We start from the raw sequence: 22,686 nt of genomic DNA on the forward strand, positions 1-22,686 counted from the left end.
TGGCATAATTGTCACCCAAGGTTCACCTATAGCACTAAATAGCTGAGGATCAGCCTTATTCTCCATAACTTCTGTAAAAGCGTATTAGCTAAGTTATTCTAGTTCACCATTTGTACTTACACATCGTAAACTGGGTAATGCTCCTTGGAGACAATGAACATGATGGTAACATTAACATTAATGCACGCGGTAGGATTTAAGATGCCGGTAACCATTAATTTTGATGTAGAGTTTGAAGGACTCAGGCTTTGTACCCAGGAAGACCCACGTTCTCCATGGTCAGACTTAACTGTAAAAGCACAGACCTCATTAGATTTGGATCATTACTGATAATTTTCTGCCTGCAGAACAACTGCAGGGTATAGTATTTCCTTGTCATCTTTATGACTAAGGGTTATACACACAAATTTGGTTTCTAGAATAAAGTTTATTGTCAAGACAGCATGCAAATGCACCACTGGCATTTCCTGACATTGGATCATTGTGCACCGCATTTTCTTGGGGTTTCTTTGCAACAGCTCCACTGAGGTGCATCTGATAAAGAAGCAGCGCTTCTCGCAAAACAGGCAGCCTTTATAAGGGATCTGTTCCCTTTATTTTAAGTCGGATTTGGCTTGCTTGCAGGTTTGAAAAGATTTCTGCAGGCACTAAAGAGGAACTCAAGTCCTGCTCTCCAAGAGGAATAATGGGAGGAATAATAAGGAAGTGGCCTGAAATGCCCAAAGCTAAGGAGAGGATGGCATAGATTAGACCTGAAGAATGAGCTAAACCTGAAGAATGATCTACAAAGGAGAGATGTGCTGGGAAATGAGAGAAACTCAGGTCTGATAGTTGCTTCTGGGCTCTGTCCTCCCTGCATACCTATGGTCATGGTGGTGACAGCAGCAAGGGGGGCTGTGTGCCCTATAATATGCACACAGCTGTAGGCACTTGGCAGTTGCCCACAGCTGTTCCTCATTGCCCCAGCCAAAGGAGCAGCCAAGGAGAAGTGTTCTGCTGACCAGTGGGTTTGGGCTGTGGAGGTTCTGACTTGTGGTGTACAGAAGGTAAAGCTTTTTGTTTGACTTCACTATGCGTGGTGTAAACAGCTCCTTCAGGAATGCAAAGATGGTGAGACCTGTTTGATTTATTGGTACTGCAGGTGGTTGATGTGGCAAAGCACAATTAATTCCCAGAGCAGTTATATTAAAGCCATGCTTTATAGGAGGACTTTTTACAGGAGAACTTACCTGGAGCTGTTGCTGAAGGAGCCCTATTTTCATGATGTGATGAAGCCTCATTTAGCATGATGAAACTGTAAAGCAGTTGTGGGTCGGGATTATAAATCCCCAAAAATCCTTTCCCTGAAGTGGTATAGAAAGCATTGGTCACTTCTGGTTTTCGATATGTTGGACTTTGGTTTTCCTTCTACTTCATGCAGTATCAGCTCACCAAAGACCCCGAGTAAGACTTACAAAATCTAAAAGGTGTATATGTTTTTAGTACGTTACTCTGGGATGGTGCTTTGAGATGCTTGGGCCTTATTCAGAGTGTCTGGGGTTTGCTTGGTGCTGCAAGATGTGTTTACTAAGTAGTAACTGGTTTAACTGGGCTGAAATTAATGAAACTGGGCAAAGGTACCACAAGCAAATGATTCTCTCCTATTTTTATTACTAGGTTTTCACGTGTTTGTGCAAATAGTGCTATTGGCCTGTGGTTTGGTTGTGGAATCCTGGAAAAAATAGTTGTTTAGCTGATTTTACTTAGTAAAAGTACATTAAAATCACTAGGACCTGAGAAGGGAGTTATTAATAAGCAAAGATATCCTTCAACTCTGTTTATCGCAATGTAGGGAACTGGGGAGGGGGGAAATGTCGCTGAATATCTGTCCTTTTCTGTAATATTGGAAATATACAGATATTAGATTAATGTTCTAGGACTGAGTGGCATGAATTTTGCATGGTGATGGAGTTGTATTACTTCGTACTATCAGGATATAAGCATCAAGATTTCTTATTGTTTGTGTTACAAATACAACGGAAAAGCTTGTTGTATGTAAAACCCATTTAATACCCAGATAATACTGTAGCTCTGGTTATTCTTTCCCTTACCGCTCACTTCCACGATGTATGTTGGATGGGTGTCTTTGCCTTGTTCTGAAGTGCAGATGTCTTTTAACGAGAAGTATGGTCTTAGTAGGACTGTTCTTAACTCTCCTAAGGAAACAGCAGTCTAATAGAAGAAGAGTTCAGATTGTGTTTTACATTAATTTTTTGCACAGTTGCAATATAAGACCAGGTGTAGAAATATGCTATGCATACAACGGAATAGCCTTTGGGGGTTTTGCTTGTTGCTTTCTATAATTTTCTAAGAAAAAGCAAAGGAATGAGGGTTTTCTTTGGGTAGAAGGTCACTGAAAGTCTAGAAAGCACAGCAAAAATGGGTAGACTGTGAAAATAATTGCAGCGCTTACCTTGCTCCCATTTCTGTAAGTGATGAACAGCTGAGCAGTTTTCCCTGTACAGGTGACCTGCAGAGTATCTCGTTGTTGTCTCCTACACCGAGAGTCGCACACGCTCTCCAGACTGTCAGTCTGACAAATGCAGAGGCCAAGAACCTTGTCGTAGCCTTGATAGTCTCTGGGGACAGTACAAACCTACAGAGGGGGGCACACAGGAATATAATAGCCATACAAGTAATGTCCGGGTGTTCCTTACGTGAGCAGGGAGATCTGGGCTTCCTATCTCAGGTTGAAGAAGAGGCAGAGCCTCCTATGGAAACACTAATAATGCTTGGTCACTGTGACATCTGTCTCTTCTGAAGAGTTTGGGAATTTCTGCTTGGTCTTTGGATTTAACAAAAGCAAAAATGGAAATACCTTCTCTGAGCAATAATGAACCCATCCTTTCTTGCTTAAACACTGTCCTTCCTGATTTCGGGAGGCTGAATCTCGACAGATATCATATGACTGTCTGACACAATGTCTTCCGTCACCTAAGGACCTCCAGTAACCCGGCAGGCATGTGCAGTGAGCGTCGCGAGGCTGGAAGGAAAACCAGATACTTGCTTAGGAACGTGTGGTCTCACGCAGATACTGTTCTGTACCTTGCTCCCTTAAGAATTGCACCTTATGTGACCAAGATCAGATGGAACCTAAATGTCCGTACACATACCCTTTACCTACCAGCAAAGCGGTTGATGTAGCCCTGAAGAAACCCAGAACATATGTAGATCCAGTGTCCCCGTCCCCTTCCCTGTGGGTCTGTGTAATTGGAAGTGAGGTGTAGGAGCAAAGGCTATCGGTGCTAAAGAAAGACTGAGTAGGGCGGTGCGGGCGAGGAAAAGAGAATGAAGAACAAAGCATGAAGTGATGCTGATGTGCGTTAAGACCGAACAGGTTTCTTGGGTCTCTCCTGTACCTGAAACACTTGACCTTTCCCAAGACAGATGCATGTTTCCTGCCCTTCTGCAGGCTGCGTGGCCTCCGAGCCGCAGGGGAGACACGCTTTTTGGCCGGGCAGGGGATTAAAGAAATCCACGGGGCACGTCAAGCAGCCCTGCGGTGTCAGCGCTGCTCCTTCCGAACGGAAAGTCCCCGGGGGACACGGCACTGGTGCGCTGCTTCCTTTGGGGCAGAAAAAGCCTGTGAACAACAGAAATGCTTGTCAATATTTCTTTTAAATATAACGCAGCTATACTATGTAGATCAGATCAAGTTAGTCTTTTTTCCGGTCTAAATATTGTAGCTTATTTATGTCATAATACCTCAATTAGTTAAATTAATCTTGCTTCACTAAAAATATTCCGCATTTCAATACTGTTTTCCTATGTAGTACGGAAATGAAGTCTTCTGATACCTGAATCTTACTACAATAAAATTGAGTGCTCTATACTTGTTACTTACACTTGCTTACCTTTTACAATATGAATTTCAGCAAGTCAAATTGATTATCTAAAAGCTCCTGTAACATCCAGCAAAATTAAAGTCTGACTGCATTTTTATGGAGCAGTATGTGAGTGAGAAGCATTCTGAAGACACTAACAATCCCTGGTAAATTATCTACAAATACCTGCTGGACAAATAGGCAGCTTCTGTTCTCTTCTTTTGCAGTAAATTCCACTTGGACAGTCCTCATCATTTTTAAGTTGTAGTTCCCCATTGTCACAAGGGAAGCTTGAAAATATAGAGAAAAGAAACAAGAAGAGGGTCATTTATCTGTTGCACTGAGTGGCACCGATTGCCAAATGTGGGTAAGTGACAGACGTGCATAAAGAGGTTTCCTTTCAGTCACTGAATATTTTATGGCCAGTGGAAGTTAAAACATGCTAATGTATTTGTGTAAAATATTTATGGAAGTTATCTGAGCCTATTGTACTCCCCTAGAGCTCATACAACAGAAGCTATACTCCATCCAATCTAAAGACTTGACATATGAAATATAACTGTTGCAGCACACAGAAGTGGTTATTTAGGACTGTAGACAACTTGCTACCATACTTTGTAATCTGAAGTTTTCAAGGTCCCTACAACAGCCATGATTTTCAAAGTCCGTGAATCCTGATTTACCGTAAGGGATTGTCAGTTAGCATGGGATATGCTGGCTTTTATTTTGGGGATAGGCTGCGTAGTTTATGATGAGCATAAAACAAAAAACTGTTGAGCAGTTGTTGTCTTTTTGTAGAGTAGACACTGCAACATAATTATTCATGGCTGTTTTGTCCTCTGAGCTTTTCGAGATGTAGGAAACAATTATTTTGCAAATATAATAGGTCTGGGCAGGATCTCTCAGCAAAGCGGGTGTTGTACCTGAAGGCAGGCACACCTAATAGGGCAAAAAGCCCCTGCTTATATCCCCCAAATCCCGGCTGCAATTTCCCTCCCCTGTTCCCCATTGGTTGGTACTTCAGGGTTTGCAGACTATTCCAACAAACACAATACCCTTCCCCTTATCAATCTATTTAAGGTATGGATTCCTTGTACTCTGGCTACATGTGCCCTAAATTAACTTGTAAATACAGGTATCAGTATGTATACAGGTGTCAGTATATATTCCGGGAAAGGACTGTGTTTTACGTTAGGGATTTATAGTCTGATGTCTCTTGGGGTCTTGTCTGCTGTGCTCAGCCGCCAGGTCCTCAGTTGTGTAAAAACAACAGTTCTTGGTTAAACCTTCCTCACAGGGACCCGTGGCAGATCCTAGAATGCACCTCAGGGACCTGCTTTTGAACGCTCTCTGCTTTTTTCCGTTCTCCGTGGGGGTTTTAAAGGTGGCAAAACCAGTCGATGCTCCTGAGCCCCCACGGGAGAGCCAGGTTTGTGTCTGCGGGCACTCGCACGGCAGAGGGCAGCCGGGCTCCGCCGCAGCGCCGGGGCTTCCCCCTCCTTCCCTTTGCCATACAATGCTCCGAGCTATTCCCCATGTGGACAAGGAACTGATAAACTTCCCAACGGCACGTAAGAAACAGATTTATCAAGCGGAAGGGGAGTTAATGCCACAGCTTACACCGATGAGCAGTTTAAAGGGCATGTATCCCAGCCCCCTACCTGCGTGTATCATGAAGGAGGTGTTGTATATCTAGCACAGACTTCTGTTTTGTTGTGAAATATAAAATCAAATATTCAAGAGTATTTCTGGATGACGTTTCCCGTTCCCATCCCCTGTTTGTACTTTCTGTGCCTCTAGTAAATGCACGTTTTATTTCAAGGTCTTCCACACAACTACTAGTTCAAAGAGCTGTAGTTGGGTGGGCTTTCTAGGGATGCAATAAATGAGTGGATTCCAGATGTGTTTTGAATGGCAGTCATTGTTCCACTAGCTAGTCAGCCTGGAAAAAGTGGGAAGCGAGAGAGGTGCATGCAGAGAGAAGATTTATTTTATTTTATTATTTTAATTTTCAAAAGTTAGGACTGCATCTGAACTGGCAGTATTCATGTGGAATGTGTAAGAAGGTATCCACTAAAGCAGTGTGTCTCTTAAAGTAGGATTTACTTAGTTCTGAATTGCCTGCACTTTAAATTACAATCCAAAGCATTCCCACTCAGTGGCTGCCTAATGCTGGAAGTGCCTGAGCTGCCCTCCTTGTTTGAGTTTGCATTCCCCAAGCACAGAGATCTGTCTCTGAGCATGCCTGGAATTGCCCCCATAGGAGGAATCCTGTGCATAGGTCCTGCCTGGAACAGATTGGAATGCAGGAACTAGCTGTGATCCTGCCTACTTTCTGTCCCCTGCAGGGCTTTACTTTGGTGCCTAGTCTTAGAGCACATCTAGTAAATTCTGGTAATTGCCAAATTAAGGGCAGCCATTTCTTGTTCTTTGTAGGAGCTGGAAGGATCACACAGAAATGTATTTTCAACTCCTTTCCCAGAGAGGTGCCAATGCACATCTCTTAGCTCATAAGCTGGTGCATTGCTGCCAGTCTGCGTCCGTGAGCAGAGGGAGGAGAGCAGGGAGGAGATCCCAGAGGAGCTACCGCTTGTCTGGTTGCTCTGTTCAGGTGCGGCTGCTGATATTGTAGCCTAGAGAAAGCACCGTGTGTTCAGCTCCTTTTCTCCAGCACCGCATCTATATCACAGGATCACAGAATCCCAGAATGTCAGGGGTTGAAAGGGCCCTGGAAAGCTCATCCAGTGCAATCCCCGCATGGAGCAGGAACACCCAGATGAGGTTACACAGGAAGGTGTCCAGGCGGGTTGGAATGTCTGCAGAGAAGGAGACTCCACAACCCCCCTGGGCAGCCTGGGCCAGGCTCTGCCACCCTCACCAGGAACAAGTTTCTTCTCAAGTTTAAGTGGAACCTCTTGTGTTCCAGTTTGAACCCATTACCCCTTGTCCTGTCACTGGTTGTCACCAGAAGAGCCTGGCTCCATCCTCCTGACACTCCCCCTTTCCATATTGATCCCCATGAATGAGTCCCCCCTCAGTGTCCTCTTGTCCAGCTCCAGAGCCCCAGCTCCCTCAGCCTTTCCTCACAAGGGAGATGCTCCACTCCCTGCAGCATCTTGGTGGCTGCGCTGGACTCTCTCCAGCAGTTCCCTGTCCTGCTGGAACTGAGGGGGCCACATCTGGACACAAGATTCCAGGTGTGGTCTCCCCAGGGCAGAGCAGAGGGGCAGGAGAACCTCTCGGACCTACTGACCACTCTCTTCTCATCCCCCCCAGGCTCCCACTGCATCTATATTTCAGCCAGCTCGTACAAGACTCTGGATTCCATTCAAAGTCTAGAAATTCTGGTGCTGGAATTTATTTATTGATTTTCTTTTCTCCAGGGAAGATGAGGTTGAGCAAACCTCCCAGCATCGGGTCTAATAGCGTTCAGCCTTTGGGAACAGAACATTGTGGAAATGACCCCAGAGATTTCCTGAAGCATTAGATTTCAAAGGCAAAAGATATGAGAGGAAGTTGGTAGCTTTCCTTTGTATAGGAAGTATTTTATAGTCGTGTATCTGACCGCTATTTGCTACACAAACCAGTGCCCGGTGGTGATGGATCTACAATAAATAGCTTGTGATTGCTTTTTCCCCATTGAGTGTTAGGTAAGTGATTGCTCAGTTATAGGCAGATACACAACTTCCTTTTTCCACAGAACTGACATACGGTGTTGCTCTGTCTGTCAAGCTGTCATTTCCCAGGTAGGGATTGGAATTTAGTAACCCCATAAATGTCTCATGACTGTAATCAAGACCAAGAATTAGTACCTGATTCATTCTCAAAGGCCTGGCTGACCCTTCAGTCATTTCCTCTCTCAACTTTTCAGTCCAGCAAAAAGACAGAAAAAAGAGGGAGAGACTAAGTACAAGAAACTCCATTTTTTTCTATTTATTTTGTAAAGAAGATGGAAAAATGAGCAGGCTATTGGATAAATAGCTCCTAAAAGCACTGTAGTATTGAATGCAGAAATCGGAGATTTCTCAGCTTTTCGTATAGCTCCTGATGAAAGCAAAGCAGCCTCTTGCTGTTCTTCTCTGCTATGGAATTTGGAAAAGCATCCTTGGTACACACACAGGTTTTTAAGTCATGTCATTATTTTGGTTAGGAGCGCTACTTTTCCCCTCTCACTGAACTTATTGCCTGGCGGTGTCATTCTGTGCTACACAGATTTATGTTACAAACACCACATCATCGTTAGCCATTTGTCTTCCTGGGCACTGGGCTTTGAGAACTATTTGTTATTTTGATCACATGGTATCTGAATAAATAGGTACCAATACGCTTGTAAGACTCATATTTAGTAAGGGAGGCAAGGAAAATTGATTTTTATTTCTCTGTAAAGCTGAAAATATGTTTCTAACCAAAGGGAAGGCTGTGTTCACATCGCCACAGGTGCTATATGATGTTCTGCAAATATTTGACCAACCTACCCCATACTTTTGCCATGTTGTTATTTTTTTCCGTGTAAACTTTATTCTCCAGTGTTCACAGTCGCCTTCGACTCTGCAAAGAAAAGGCCAGTTACCTTTACATAGTGCTTGGTTTACAATTGTATGAGTTTTCTGAAGAGCAGCTTACGCAAATGCTGAAATAGTATTGAAGGCTTCCAGGGAAAGGCTGGGCAGGGATGGCTGGTGCCAAGCCAAGGTAGTTTTGATGTCTTTTTGGTGGCATTACCCACAAGTGACTCTCGGAGAACTTACTGGTCTAAAATCTGCAAGTTACCTTGAACCCTTTCCTTTTCCTTTTAGCCCTGCCCCTCCCAAAATGAACCCAGTCCCTGCCAAAAGGAAGGGATCTTCTCCTTATAGAATACAAGCATGGGATAGCACAACCTGGAGATCTGTAGCGTTATTTGTCACCTTCAGAAGAACAAACGCTGAATTGGAGTGGCAAAAGTGATGCAATGTGTGGAAGAGTCTAATTCTATTTTCCTGCTTGTTTCCATGATTTATTTCTCTTCATTCTTCGCTGTTTACTGCTTTCTACTTTGCTTTTAGATTGCTGTGTTGGAATTAAAACAAAACCAAAACACCACTCAAACCTGAACACTTGTTGTTCTGGGATAATCCTGAAAAACCATCTGAATAATAATTTACATTTAAACAAGGATATAGGACAAAGTTCAGATTCTGTTTCAATTCCCAGCGATGCAGAGACTGGAAGTTGCCAGGTCTTTTTTCTTTCAGCTTTGTAGCTGTATTTTTGCACTAGTAATGTTTTATAACTGGATGGATGAAAACCCTGAGGATATAAATTAGCATCTACGTAGCTGAGCTCTGGTTCTAGGAGAGGAGGTAATGTGGGGAATATAGCAGTGCATGGCCTTTTCTTCCTCAGGGAATTAAAACACAAAGGGTTTTTTGATCTGTAAGAGAATGTAGCTGAGGTTTTTGTTTTACAATAGACAAGTATTTTATGGGAAATAGTCTGCAAATCCACTATTAAAATGACCTCTGTTACATACATAAGTGTCACCAAGATGGACTTTAATAGTGTACGTGCTTCACTTTAGCAAACACTGCTTGGCTGTGAACCCAAAGAACTGCTGGGTTCTGCAGAAGCTTATCTTTTTTATATATCAGAAGAGGGATTGCCTTTGTGTGTGAGTAATAATTCCAGTGAAATGGAAAGGTCACGTTAACTAGGAGTCAAAACACATACACCTGGAAGCACTAGAAAATGAAATCAGAAACTGCCCAACTACCTAAACTGCTGGTGGATGAATTTCTGTTCACCGGTGTTTCCCGGAGGCTTCTGGCAGGCAGATATTTCTTGCTTAAATGAAATCTGATTTCATCATGGCCTGAGTAGAGGAGTAAATGTACCTTTTGCTCCCTAAGGAAGCTTTATGGAAGGAGCAGAAGAGATGCGCAAGAGCCTAAAGAAAACGGAAACCGAAGTTTTAAGGGGCTGTGTTTTGTGGACCTTAAAATGCTTTAAGTATCAGGATTTGTGAGGCTGGAAATTGGTCTTTTTTTGGTATTTGTGTAGACCTTTGAAGGCAGGTTATTTTATGTCTGTGCCGCTAGCGAACAATTAACTGTGAATACCTTTCTAGAAGGATTGTGAAGGATTCAAAAACTAGTTACTCAGCAGCAGCAAAGGTATCTAGAGGGCTTTATTTAAACCAAAGCAAAAGCAAGCCAACCTTAATCTTTAAAATCTGCCACTACATTTTTGTATTAATTCATGCTGCGTGCTTTCCTTTAGATCTGAAGTATTTATTCTGTATTTATTCTCGTCACGGAGGTAGCGGTGGGATTTCTGCGTGTACCTATCGCACCACACACATTTCAGTATTTGCGTTTGGATATGTCGCTACATCCAGAAAAATGAGCCTGGTCTAACTAGGACAAGCAGGGATGCCTCAAACTCAAGCCCGCTTAAACTCTCAAGATAGAAGGGACTTCTTTAGGCCTGATCCTAAATGCTAAGCTGCATACCATGCTTATCCTCAGGACAAGTGAATCTTTGGGTAAACAGTACTCCCCAAAGTACTTGAAACACTCCATTTTTTCAGTTAGTGGGACTCCCTTCTCTAAGTTTTTCATCTGTACTGTTCAGCACAGCTGCAGAAACATGTTTTAAATTGAATCGGTTGCTTTCCAAGTTTCTCTAGCCACAAAGCAAGCAGGAAAATAAGACTTGATGGGCGAGACTGTTCTATAATCAGCCAACAGCGCAGCCTCTCCCTCCCGCTTGGCTCAGAAACTTGGCTCTCCCAGCCCTGCCTGCAGTTCAGCCCCATTGTCACCGTGCGGAGGGAGCTGTGGAGTTACGGGGAAATGGGATGCAGAGCGGGGTAGAGGAAATGTCAGTGTTTCTTTTTGAATGGCAGACGTTGCTCCACGTTCTCAAAAGGGCGTTGAAAGGTTTTCTTCAAGGTAAAGCCTCCCCCCGGGTGTTTTTTTTTGGTTCCTCATAGAAGATTGAATTATTGCTGTTTGTGTTTTAGAAGGATTTTTAAAAATGTAATTGGTTTTCTTGTGTTTTATTTCGAATCATGGCATTGTTCTCTGTTTAACATCTGTTTTAGTGGGCAACAGTTCATGTGTTTCTCAGTGAAGCTTTTGGAATCTCGGAGATTATAGTGTCTTTAAGCAAAATGCAGCAGCCTCAGGGAGTGTTTGATGCAATAACGGTGTATATGCAGTAAACAATCATTTCAAGGACACATTTTGGAGGATACAAACAAAGCAGAAGGTGGATTTTGTGCTGAGGTCAGTTGTGATGTGGTACCAGACTGGGGCAACAGGGCTGGAAATCAGTCGGATCTCTCCAGATTTGGATCATGGAATCCCAGAGTGTCAGGGGTTGGAAGGGCCCTGGAAAGCTCATCCAGTGCAATCCCCCCATGGAGCAGGAACACCCAGATGAGGTTACACAGGAAGGTGTCCAGGCGGGTTGGAATGTCTGCACAGAAGGAGACTCCACAACCCCCTGGGCAGCCTGGGCCAGGCTCTGCCACCCTCACCAGGAACAAGTTTCTTCTCAAATTGAAGTGGAACCTCTTGTGTTCCAGTTTACACCCATTGCCCCTTGTCCTGTCACTGGTTGTCACCAGCAGAGCCTGGCTTCATCCTCCTGACACTGCCCCTTTCCATATTGATCCCCATGAACGAGTCCCCCCTCAGTGTCCTCTTCTCCAGCTCCAGAGCCCCAGCTCCCTCAGCCTTTCCTCACACGGGAGATGCTCCACTCCCTTCAGCATCTTTGTTGCCCTGAATACCCTTCTGCCAAAATACCCCTGGACACCCTTCTGCCAAAAGGAATTTGGGTCCTGTTGTTGCATTTGGCATAACTAATGGGAAAGGAGAATGTGGAAGTGTTTCTGCCATCAGTAGCTACTGAGAGCAGCTCCCAAAGGAGCTGTTTAACGCTCCATCCAGAGTTAGTGATCTTGAACAGGCTCTTTTGCTGCCCGCAGAATTTTATGCTGCTGAAAATCTGAGCCCGGATCTCTGCTCTCATTCTTGTGTTGTTTCTACTCTTACAATTTATGTATCTCTTTGCCCTCTTTTGGTATAGAACAGTTTGTTGCAGTTAGCTATAGTGCATGGCCAAAAACCTACAGCCCTTTCAGCAAAATCTTATGTGAGGTAATCTCTTTAGCTCCATGGATTATTTGTTCTGGTTTGAGATCAGTTAGCTGTACACAAAAATTTTAGTGCTGAAAGAATGTTTAGAATTAGTTTTCTAGTTCATTGAAAGAACAGTTGTGTAGCTCCTCGTTAGAGGGAGCAGGTTAATGAATATACCTGGGAAAGAAGTGTATGGGGGGTTAATTTTTCCCTTTTTTAGAACAAATGACTGTCACCCCCAATGTTTTGTGGTAGTTCTGGTGCTTCTGCATGGGCACTGGTGTACTCTAAAGCAACAACAACAACCTTTTACATACTCGTCAGCTTTTAAAATCTGCTTAATTTTCTCTTCTCATGACAGTCACTCCTGTTGTGAGCATCCTATGGCTATACCAGTACATACAAATGATCGTTACATGCTGCACAAAGTAATATATTTATTGACAAGAAGGAACAATAGAACAACGTAAAGCGTACCTACTAATGTCAATGCAATTAATACACAACTCTTGTAGAATATACTTTACAAGCTAGTTCAGCTTTGAGTATATTGACTAAATGATACATACTAATAGCTTAAGATTCCTGTCCTTTCATCTGAATGGTTTCCATGTGACTAAAATAGCTTGATTAGTATTATATTGTTATAGTATTCTACACTGTTTTTCAAATTCTTTTTAAGGTATCCAGTGGTCAAATTCATTTTTCTTTACTGAGGATGCTTATTGATGCACTTGTCTATTTGTTCTCCATCCTGCTTCCTCCTTCGTTCTGTATCTGATGCAGAATTTCTCGGTCAGTTTTCACTGCACGTAAGGAGTCTTGAACTCCAACGTGTGTTGGATCTGATCCTTAAATCGCACAAATGGAAGCTGAGTAACCTAGAAGATCCTCATTAATTCTCTTCAAATGAATAGCAAGTTCTGTGAGCGCAAATGTGAGTTAAAATGTAAACGTGAAGGATGAATGAGAAGTGGTGGGAGGGACAGAGAAAAATCATCAGAGAGGAAAGTATTTGTATTGTCAAGTAAAACCTGGGATGGAAAAGGAAAAATAAAAGATTTCACATAATTAAAACAATGGGTGTCTATGGAAGGAGGTGGATGAATGTTTCATAGTGTTATACAAGTCAGCAAGTGAATAACTATTTTTTTTTAATAAAATACTTAAAAGTATTAAAGTATCATGTCTCATTCAGACTAGAGAGAATATAGAACACTATTTAGCTGTTCAGGGCATAAGAAACATAGGATCTGACCCAAATCCCAGTGGAATTAACTTAAACACTGTCACTTTTCAGTAAAGCATAGTTCACGTTGTGCAATGTAGCTCTTGGAGCTTAACACTTAAGGATATCCAGTAAGAGGAAAGTAACCTTTTTTACAAGAAGAAAACACAAAGGATTCATTTAAAACACATTCCCCAAACATTCTGAGTACTTAATACCAGATCCCGCAATGGTTCCACGTGAAAAATCTCCCATTTAGTTCAACAGGAGGTACGTACGCGAGTTCATTGCTGGATCAGTCACTGTGTAGGTTACGTAAATGTAGATTGCTCCATATGTAGCAAACAGGGAAGTTTCATAGAAACCAGCTAATTCACAATCAGAAGTTAAAATAAAATGACACTAAGTCTGGAAAGATGGGTTTGCGGGGGGACAATAATTGTCTGGTTTCTAGGAATTCTGTTGAATACTTGGATACATGGCAGCACAGAGTAATTTAAGCTCCTTGTCGTCTTTCTAACTTGCAAAATTGCTTAGTATAAAAAGTGCTTTTTGTAAAGTTTTGTTATATACTTAAATTTTATAAAAGTATATTACTCTGTTGGATCACTCGGGGTCAAAGGAACAGATTCAAAATGCTTTCCGACCCAGACTTCACCTACAATCTATTATTGGTGGCAAATTCTGATTGCATAAAGGGCAGGACTGAAGGAAATATTAAATATAGCTCATCAGTTTCTGGGTTCCCATAGCCCGTGTTTAAAACTATGCATTGTCGGAGATTTTCAGCACGTGTGAACACGAAGTTCAGGCTGTAGAGACTAATCTCACATTGGTGCACTCAAGACTAGGCTCTCAATGGCTAAAATCAAAGGTTTTTTCTTAAGCTTGGCACCCGCATTAAAAATTGTCAAAGCTTTAGAACGTAGAACAAGAACATGTACGGCTTAAACAGACTTCAGAAGAGAAGTATGGGTGCTCAGCTCTGTGAGAAAATTAAGACCTATTCATTTACTGGAGCATCTAACACTGGATGCTTAACACTGTTGAAACCTGGCTCGAGGGTTTTCCCCATTTATGGGTTTACTCTCTAATTCTGGGCACTGAGGAGACATTTTCAACAGTCAGTTCAAGCTATAATACATTTGAAGACTTTTGCTCTCTGTTCTCTCTCTTCTTCAGCAACAGCTGCGGCACACGGACCATGAGATGCAGATAAGGAGCCTTATCAGCGTTTCCCTGGAAGGGAATAAACCAACAAATATTCAGCTCAATCTATGTGCTGAGTGTTCCTTCTAATGCCACTTATTTATTGCCCTAATTTCCACTTGGTTTTGGATGAGTAAGGAGTTTTACAAGCAAAAGAGATTCTGTGCGGAACTCTGGAGTTAATCCAAAGTCTGTTATTAATCACTGGACGCTTTTGCTTCCATCAGTTCCACAAGTTCTGTAGCAATGCAGGGAAGGCACTGGAGCCAGCTGCTGCATTACAGCTGTGGAGTTAAAGACCCTGACTAGGCAAAATCCATTTCCCACCATGAAATACCTTTAAGAGTGATGTCAAAGTGGTCTGAAGATGACATGGAAAAAGGTTCAGAGAAGTTATCTGATGATGACAGGCTGGGCGTTTTTCTTGGAGCATCCAGCCAACTGTAACTCTACACAGAGGAAGAAAGGGAAAAAGTGAATTTCCAGCATTAACAGTGACCCAGGCTTTGTGTTGAGAGGCTGCACTGGTTTTGACATGCAAAACATAGATTCATCACTTTACCATAAGCCTGGAGAGGGCGGCATGTTTAACCGTTCGGTCAGTAAAGAGCTGGATTGAAATTATTCCTTCTACTGTGTTTTATCTCTCCTACAGAGCATAACTGTGAACAAAATGTTCCTAGATGGCTTCAAATGTGTCGTTAAGTCTGCAATTCTAATTGAAATCTTATTGCGTTATTGGTTTCCGTACATGTATGCCGGTGAGAACTCTTACTTGACAAAAAGACCACAGAAAAGGTAAAAGGGCTGTAACTTTAAAACAATGAATATTTGCTTAATCTCAGACAAGAATCCTGGGATCTGTGGCCGATATTATTTCAGAATTGCACCCTAGAAACTTAGTCCTCTGTTAAGCACTCAAGCTTCTATTTTTTCGGTATTGGGATTTTGTTTCTTGGGTATTAATGGAGAGCCTGTGTAAAAGTAGCTATAGATACTTACCTCTTGAAGAATGTTCTGCTTATGAGTCTTAGGTTTATGAGTCTGAAGCAAACACATGAGTTCTCTGTTCTCCTCAATTTTTAAACATGTAGTATTAATGTGTCGTGAATTTAGTACCTGCGAATGACAGTGAAACGTGTGATTGCAAAAGAAGAAAATCTAAGGCTAGTGTGAACAGCTACTGGTCCTCACCTGCAGCTCGGGTTTTCCTCCCATTTGTAATAAGCAGTGAATTCCCTCAAGAATTTGATCTTTGCGTAATCTGAGAAACCTTCCCATGTCAGTATCAATGTCAGTTTTTTGAGATTCCGTAGCTAAGACAGTGTGGGCAAGAGCGGCACAGTGCAGCGGTGTTAAACCTGGACAGAACAGACCACAGAGACATCAAATCCAGTGTCTGAATGCCTCGCTGGAGTCAACAGGCTCATACTTGGCTAATTGCAAGGGGGTGCGCTCTTAAGACTGGCTCTCCTCCTAGACCTTTTATTTTTAAACATGAAATTGAACGTTCTTTGGCCTAGATAAGATATGTGTTCTGAAACTTTGAGTCAACACTAAGCATTTATATGGTTACGCTTTTCCTCTCACCATAATGGTCAGTCAGATTCACTTCCACACATATGCCATTGGTTTTGCAGTTTTTGAAAACCTGAAATGAAGAAGATTGAGTTTAGTCCTGATTTTTGGCAGTGTGAAAATACTCCCGTTCCCCAGCTCCATCTTACTTTAACGACATCAGACCAAGGGTAATTTTCAGGTATAGAAAACCCTTGCATATTTTAAACCAAAGAACATGTGTTTGCTCTGTTTGGTCTATGTTTGCACACCTTTTTGTACAACGTAAGTGACCAACTTACCTCTAAAACCTTCAAATATCCATTCTTTGCACACAGGTGGAGTGGAGTTTTCCCCAAGCTGTCCTGTTCATTGACATTAGCTCCTAGGGATATCAGGTCACTCACCATCAGGTGTTGGTTCTTTTCTGCAGCAAGATGTAATGCAGTCTAAGAGAAAAATGGGAGGAACTGTTTGTGAATCCCAGAATGTCAGGGGTTAGAAGGGCCCTGGAAAGCTCATCCAGTGCAATCCCCCCATGGAGCAGGAACACCCAGATGAGGTTACACAGGAAGGTGTCCAGGCGGGTTGGAATGTCTGCACAGAAGGAGACTCCACAACTCCCCTGGGCAGCCTGGGCCAGGCTCTGCCACCCTCACCAGGAACAAGTTTCTTCTCAAATTTAAGTGGAACCTTTTGTGTTCCAATTTGAAGCCATTGCCCCTTGTCCTATCACTGGTTGTCACCAGAAGAGCCTGGCTCCATCCTCCTGACCCTCCCCCTTTCCATATTGATCCCCAGCAATGAGGTCCCCCCTCAGTGTCCTCTTGTCCAGCTCCAGAGCCCCAGCTCCCTCAGCCTTTCCTCACACGGGAGATGCTCCACTCCCTGCAGCATCTTGGTGGCTGCGCTGGACTCTCTGCAGCAGTTCCCTGTCCTGCTGGAACTGAGGGGCCACAGCTGGACACAAGATTCCAGGTGTGGTCTCCCCAGGGCAGAGCAGAGGGGCAGGAGAACCTCTCTGACCTACTGACCACCCCCTTCTAACCCACCCCAGGTCCCATTGGCTTCCTGGCCACAAGGGCCCAGTGCTGGCTCATGCTCACCCTGCTGTCCCCAGGACCCCCAGCTCCCTTTCCCCTACGCTGCTCTCTAATAGGTCATTCCCCAACTTACACTGGAACTGGCATTGTTCCTGCCCAGATTCAAGACTCTACGCTTTCCCTTGTTATATTTCATTAAATTTTTCCCGTAAAAATAGTTTTAGAAGAGCAATGCTTGTTAGGGAATGAAGTGCAGAGTTGGGACTCTGGGTTCTGTTCCCACTTGTGCCTATACTTGGCCTGTTCAGATCGCTTCCTCCCTGCTCCTGTTTTCCCCTCTTTGCAATGACAGTAGCCACACCTTGTCCAAAAGGATGGCCGGTGCTTGACTGGGGTTTAAAAGATGTTTGTGTGTGATAGAAAATAAACCTATTCTTGGTAAGTTAGCACCATACCCGCTTCTCTGCATCCTTCTCATCGATCTTATTTAAGGATGCGAATCTTTGTGCAAGAGCATAAGTCAGAGCTCTTCTCCCCTGTGCAACAGCCTTGTGCAGCAGCCTGGAACGGAACATAGTTTTAAGCAATTAGAAGATAAAGTAGGGGTTAAAATACTCCAAAGTATATAAAAAAATACAGAATGTATTTTAAAACATGAAGTGTTAAGGTTCACAAATGCCAAAATCTTGGGATGTTTAAGAGTTTTATTTATTTAGGCGAGATATTAATAATGGAGTTGCTGATTTTGTCTGCCAGGATTTCTTGGTTCTCTTTTCTTTCTATCAGCCGCTCCCAGTTCTTAGGAAGTTTATGCTCTAGACTACGTATGTTTTGGTGTAATCATCCCACCCATTTTTATTACCAACTGATAATGCGAGTAATTATCTACAGTTTTCAATACTGTTAACACTCTGAATTTGTCATGATGTCAGCTGTAGTTTGGCAATACAGCAAATATGGAATCTTTTCTTACTATTTGCTGAAGTATTGAGGCAAGTTTGGGATTCTCGTTAAGCATGGAAGCCTTTGCTACAGAAGTGACCCAAACTAGCAGTTGAAGCTAGAGCAAAGCCTCGGGACAAGCAATGCCCCAGGAAATAGAAAGCAATGTATTTCAATAGGAAAATTGGAGACCTGTTGCCATTTTCATCAGGTGCGAGCAGTTTGTCCTCTGGGATGTTTCTCAGTAAACTTTCTTCCCTGTGTAGCTGGAACTGGAAGAAAGAGGTGGCAGAAAGATCCTGCTGCGTGAGAGAAATTTGGGTTGACTTCAAATAGCCCTCAAAGTCTGGAGAGCTTGTGTGAGCTTCCAGAAGCACCTCTGAACAGGCTCCTGATGGGTTAATGCGTGGAGATGTGTCCTGTGCAGAATGCCTTGGGAAATCTCCCTGGGTACTCGTGCACGCATCCTGTACCCACCAGGCACTCTCTTTCTCGCTTGTCCTTGAGCATATTCCTGCTGAGTTCGACTCTCGCATATTTTTCTGAGCGTTGTGAAACGAAGTCTCTACTTCTCCCTGCAATACTGAGTTGGAATCTCTAAGCCAGCAGTACGAATGCAGCTTAGTTAAGGTGTGATGTCTTTCCTGCGGGCCACCAGCTGCCTGCTTGCTTCCTCCATTTTCCCACCAAGAGGTTTGCAGATCTGCAGAGAAGCCCTGGCAAAAGCCATCCGGCACAGAATGCAGAGACTCCTTCTTCAGCTGGCTTTTGTTCAGGTCTTCCTGCAGTACCTCCACCAGGATATCAAGGTCCTCTAAGCCTTTTAGTGTTTGCCCAACGCTCTGCTTGCTCTGAAAAAGCAACAAAATTGGGGAGGGTGGAAGATGGGGGAGGGAAATCAGACATGAATTGTCCTGTTCTCACTCAGTGATATAACATGAAATATGCCTGAGGAGGCTGGCAGCATAGAGTCGAAGGTGTTATGCATACCTGTCTAAGCTGTTTCTCTGTATAAGGGTGAACTCTTCTCTTTGCTGTTGGAAAGAAAAGAAGAAATAAGCTATTTTGAATCGGGGGATGGGTGGGAGGGAGACACATACAGAAGATACTCTCATCAGAAATGTTGTCCCAGATAACAGACAACACAGTCTCTTCTTGTAATTTAAGGGGAACTAGAAACCAGTATAGGAGACTGACCACGGGAGAAAGTGGTCCAGCTCTTTGGGTACCTAGCAGTGATCAGCCCAATACAAAAGGAGGCTCTGTCACCAGAGAGGAGTTTCCTAACCTGTTTTTCGTGAGGATCCTTTGGTTTCCATCTTCATTAATGAAGTTTCCTAGGGAGACAAAACCACTCGATTGGAGATGCTTTGCACGTAAGAGAAGACAGAACAATGGCAACTATTGTAACATGAGCAAAGTAAATTGTGTTCTGTGCAACGCTCTTTGCAAAGCAGAGACTGTAGATGTAGAAATCTCCATGCCCTCAGCCTGTTAAAATGTGGTATATTCTCTGCCTTCATCAAAAATATTTACTTGGTGCATGGGAGAAGCAGCAGCTGTAGGTGTAACCGCTCCAGAGTGGGAGTGTGATGGGCAAGTATCAGGATGCTACATTTAGGGAGCAGCCTTTCTGAACCCGAGAGTCCTCACCTTGCTGTGAGCTGGGTCCAGACCTTTGGAAAGCCGAATTTTCCTCAGTAATTCGCGTACTGGCATCTTTACTCTCACTCCCATGTAGCACTTCTGAGGGGGACCAGAGCTAAGTCCAGAGTCTGGAAAAGTCATAACATGATGCTTAATGTAACATAATTCTCTGAGCTGTTATAGAATAGTGGGAGGATGTGGTCACCCTGACAGAAGGCCTATGATTCTGATATTCATCCTGAATTGTGGGAAATATTCCCTTACATGTTCCTTAGTTCTGGCCTGCATGCTATTTAACAATTACTTGAACGCATCGCTTTTTGGGCTACAACAGACTGTGTGGCCTCACAAAGGGGATTATTTTGTTAAGAAACAAGACAAAACCATTCCCCAAAGCTTGCTGTGGGATCTTCAGTCTGAAGGCATAAGTAGAGTTAAACTGTGAATTATCCCATGAAGGCTCTGTCAAGCTCTAGTGTGATGGGACACTTCCAGTTTTGAGCCAAGAGACTATCCCAGGTGTAAATGTCCCAGTGAAGCTGGAAAGAGGACAACAGGGGCAGGGTAACAATGCAGAAGGAAATTCAGATGGGTGATTGGGAAAAAGAAGGAAAATGATTCAGATGTTTCTGGTTTAAAGCTTCCAGCAGCGCAGAAATAAACACGCTGTCTTGAGACTTGGGCTTGAGCAGCTTTTCTTGGTGCCCTTCAGCTCAGGAGTGCCATACTGGCTTAGAGTACGGTTGCTTTGGGGGAATATGTCAGCACTGGTTAAATTACTGCCCCTCTTAGTCATGTTCGTGTTTTCATCTGTTGCAGTAAATCTGTCTTTGCAGTTTCCTTTCCTGTGGTTTGTTGTATTGGTATCAGTGGAAAAATAAGGACCAGAATTGTTTCAGAAATGAGATAGTGATGCTATGTCCATCTTTCTCCAATGGTTCTTGCTGAGTTTGGAAGTCAACGTGATGTGATTCAAAGGGAAGCAATGATTTTCTGTAGTGAAATGAAAGTTGAGAGTATCTCTAGCTGTCCAAACAAGCTTGTCTTTGTCAAAACAAGCTGTTCTGTAATTGTTTGCATTAGGTTCTCTTGCATCTTGTACTCGAATCCCCAGATTTGAAAGACTTGCCCAGATTAGGAGCCTAAATGCATTGCTTTTGAAATACCTTTTTTGAAACACTGTGTCATCCCCCGCCTTGGGAATGATCATCTTTATACAGAATGCATTCAGTAACAGCTATTGTCATTATAAAATGGTAACTTTATCGCATTAATTAAGGTCTTCATCTCGTGATACGTGGAAAGAGAACAGAACTTGTGATTAAAACATACTTGTGATTAAACCTAAGTTAAACACACTTGTGATTAAGCCTAAAGTTAAGATGTACACAGCCTGGGCAAGCAGGTGCTGCTGCAGGAGCAGTCAGCGCTCAGTACAACACAGGGTAGGCAATACCAATACCAATATTCCATTACCAATGTTCCTACCCAACTGAAACCTGCTCATGTGCTCTGTGGCAGCTGCTGGAGCCTGGCTGGCTAAGTCCTGCTAGGTAGGAGCTCAACAGATGGGAACAGCGCACCGCCCCAAACTTGGGGTGTCTCAGAGCAGACAATATTGGCACAGAAACCAGCCACAGAAGGTGCGGTTTCTAGCTGCGTGATAGCGTCTCTCTTCCCTGCTCCAGGCAATGAGACTGACGCCCCTTTGGCAGAAAGGTGTTGAATCCCAAGGAGCAAACGGTGCATTTGGAATATCTCTTGAATTGTCATTTTGTGCTAATACTTTCGACATTTCTGAATGCTTAATCTATCGCTGAATAGTTAAAACATTGAGACTTCAAAAAATAGACTTTATTTCTCAAACTGCTCTAGAAATGGCAATAATTCCTTTTTAGACTGTTGTTTTGGCTATGAATTATTTAGTCTTTGTAGAGTATTTGAAAGGCCTCTCAAAAGCTTTATTAAAAACCAAACACAGAATTGCTAATATATTATTATCTTTCAAGCTATTTTACAGTAAAAACGCTATATGACAGATCAGATTACATGCCCAGATGTATCCTTGAAATTGAAGAAGTCAGCAAAAGCAATGATTCATCAAACACACTTTCACATAACATTGTAATGTTAATAAGTCAGGTCATATCTATTAACTTGCTGTTGGATTCAGAACAAAACTTGCAATTCAGCATGTAAACGAGCAGCAAAATGATAGACAGAAATAATGGAATATTGAGCATCCTTTACAAATAGAGTAATTTCTGATTCCAGCAGCAGTCCACGAGAAAATTAAAACAAGATGTGAGTAGGACAGCATGCCGTAAATTTTCAGTATTATTGCCACAGAAGCTCGGTATGTGCACTGTTAGTTCAGCTCTCTGCTTAGCACAAAAGGAGTTGCAAGTCGGTGTACTTTGGTTTGTAAAAGAAGCATAATAGTGTTACATAAAATAGAAAATGTGAATAAAAATTCGATCTTACCAGTGGGAGCAGACATCTCTTGAGGTTTACATGAAGGAGGAGGGTGAATCTTGGGACTTGCAACATTAAATTCAGTTAATCCAGAGTCTGGCAAGGCTGGGCTCTGTTGGCAATAGCTTTTGGGACTGGCGGTTTCTCCAGGCAGTGGAGATCCCTGGGCTGGACTGTAGACACTGATCTCATTTTTGCTGGTGTTTTGATTGACCAGTAGCTCAGGACTCGTGCAGACTGTTTGCAACATGACCACTGCGGGTGCAGAAAAGGAGTGAAGAATAAAAGCGGAGCGAAAAAACTTATTCGGTCGTGTTTAAGGAAAAAAAAAAACATCAATCCAGGTTCACATTGAGAACATGGTGATTGTATTTTGTTCTCCAGTGTAACGAGCCACGGTGAGCTGGGTCCAGCTTCCCTCTGTTCAACAGCGAGGTGTTGCAGTATAAAGCCAGCAGGCTGGAATCACTGGAAACGGCTTTGGGGAGTTTCTTGGCTGCAATTCTCACCCCGTTTTTATACTCGGGTATGGCTGGAGGGATGTGAGCCTGGGACGGCCCCACCCTCCTTCCTCACAATCCGCAGCGGCCGAT

General features: G+C 43.1%; 1 protein-coding gene across 1 annotated transcript; it reads right to left on the bottom strand.

Annotated features, from left to right (window-relative positions):
• Nucleotides 1–14,734: 14,734 nt before the first annotated feature.
• LOC308048712 (uncharacterized protein) lies at nt 14,735–22,343 on the bottom strand (the record flags this gene model as incomplete). Its single annotated transcript, XM_080357991.1, has 11 exons — nt 14,735–14,878; nt 15,432–15,548; nt 15,624–15,790; nt 16,020–16,080; nt 16,289–16,435; nt 17,485–17,590; nt 18,164–18,822; nt 18,962–19,005; nt 19,260–19,308; nt 19,625–19,746; nt 22,103–22,343. The coding sequence occupies 11 exons, from the start codon at nt 22,341–22,343 to the stop codon at nt 14,735–14,737; spliced, it is 1,857 nt and encodes a 618-aa protein (XP_080214117.1).
• Between the last annotated feature and the right edge of the window lie 343 nt (nt 22,344–22,686).

Source organism: Nesoenas mayeri, assembly GCF_963082525.1.
Source record: "Nesoenas mayeri genome assembly, chromosome: 22".
Lineage (NCBI taxonomy): Eukaryota > Metazoa > Chordata > Aves > Columbiformes > Columbidae > Nesoenas > Nesoenas mayeri.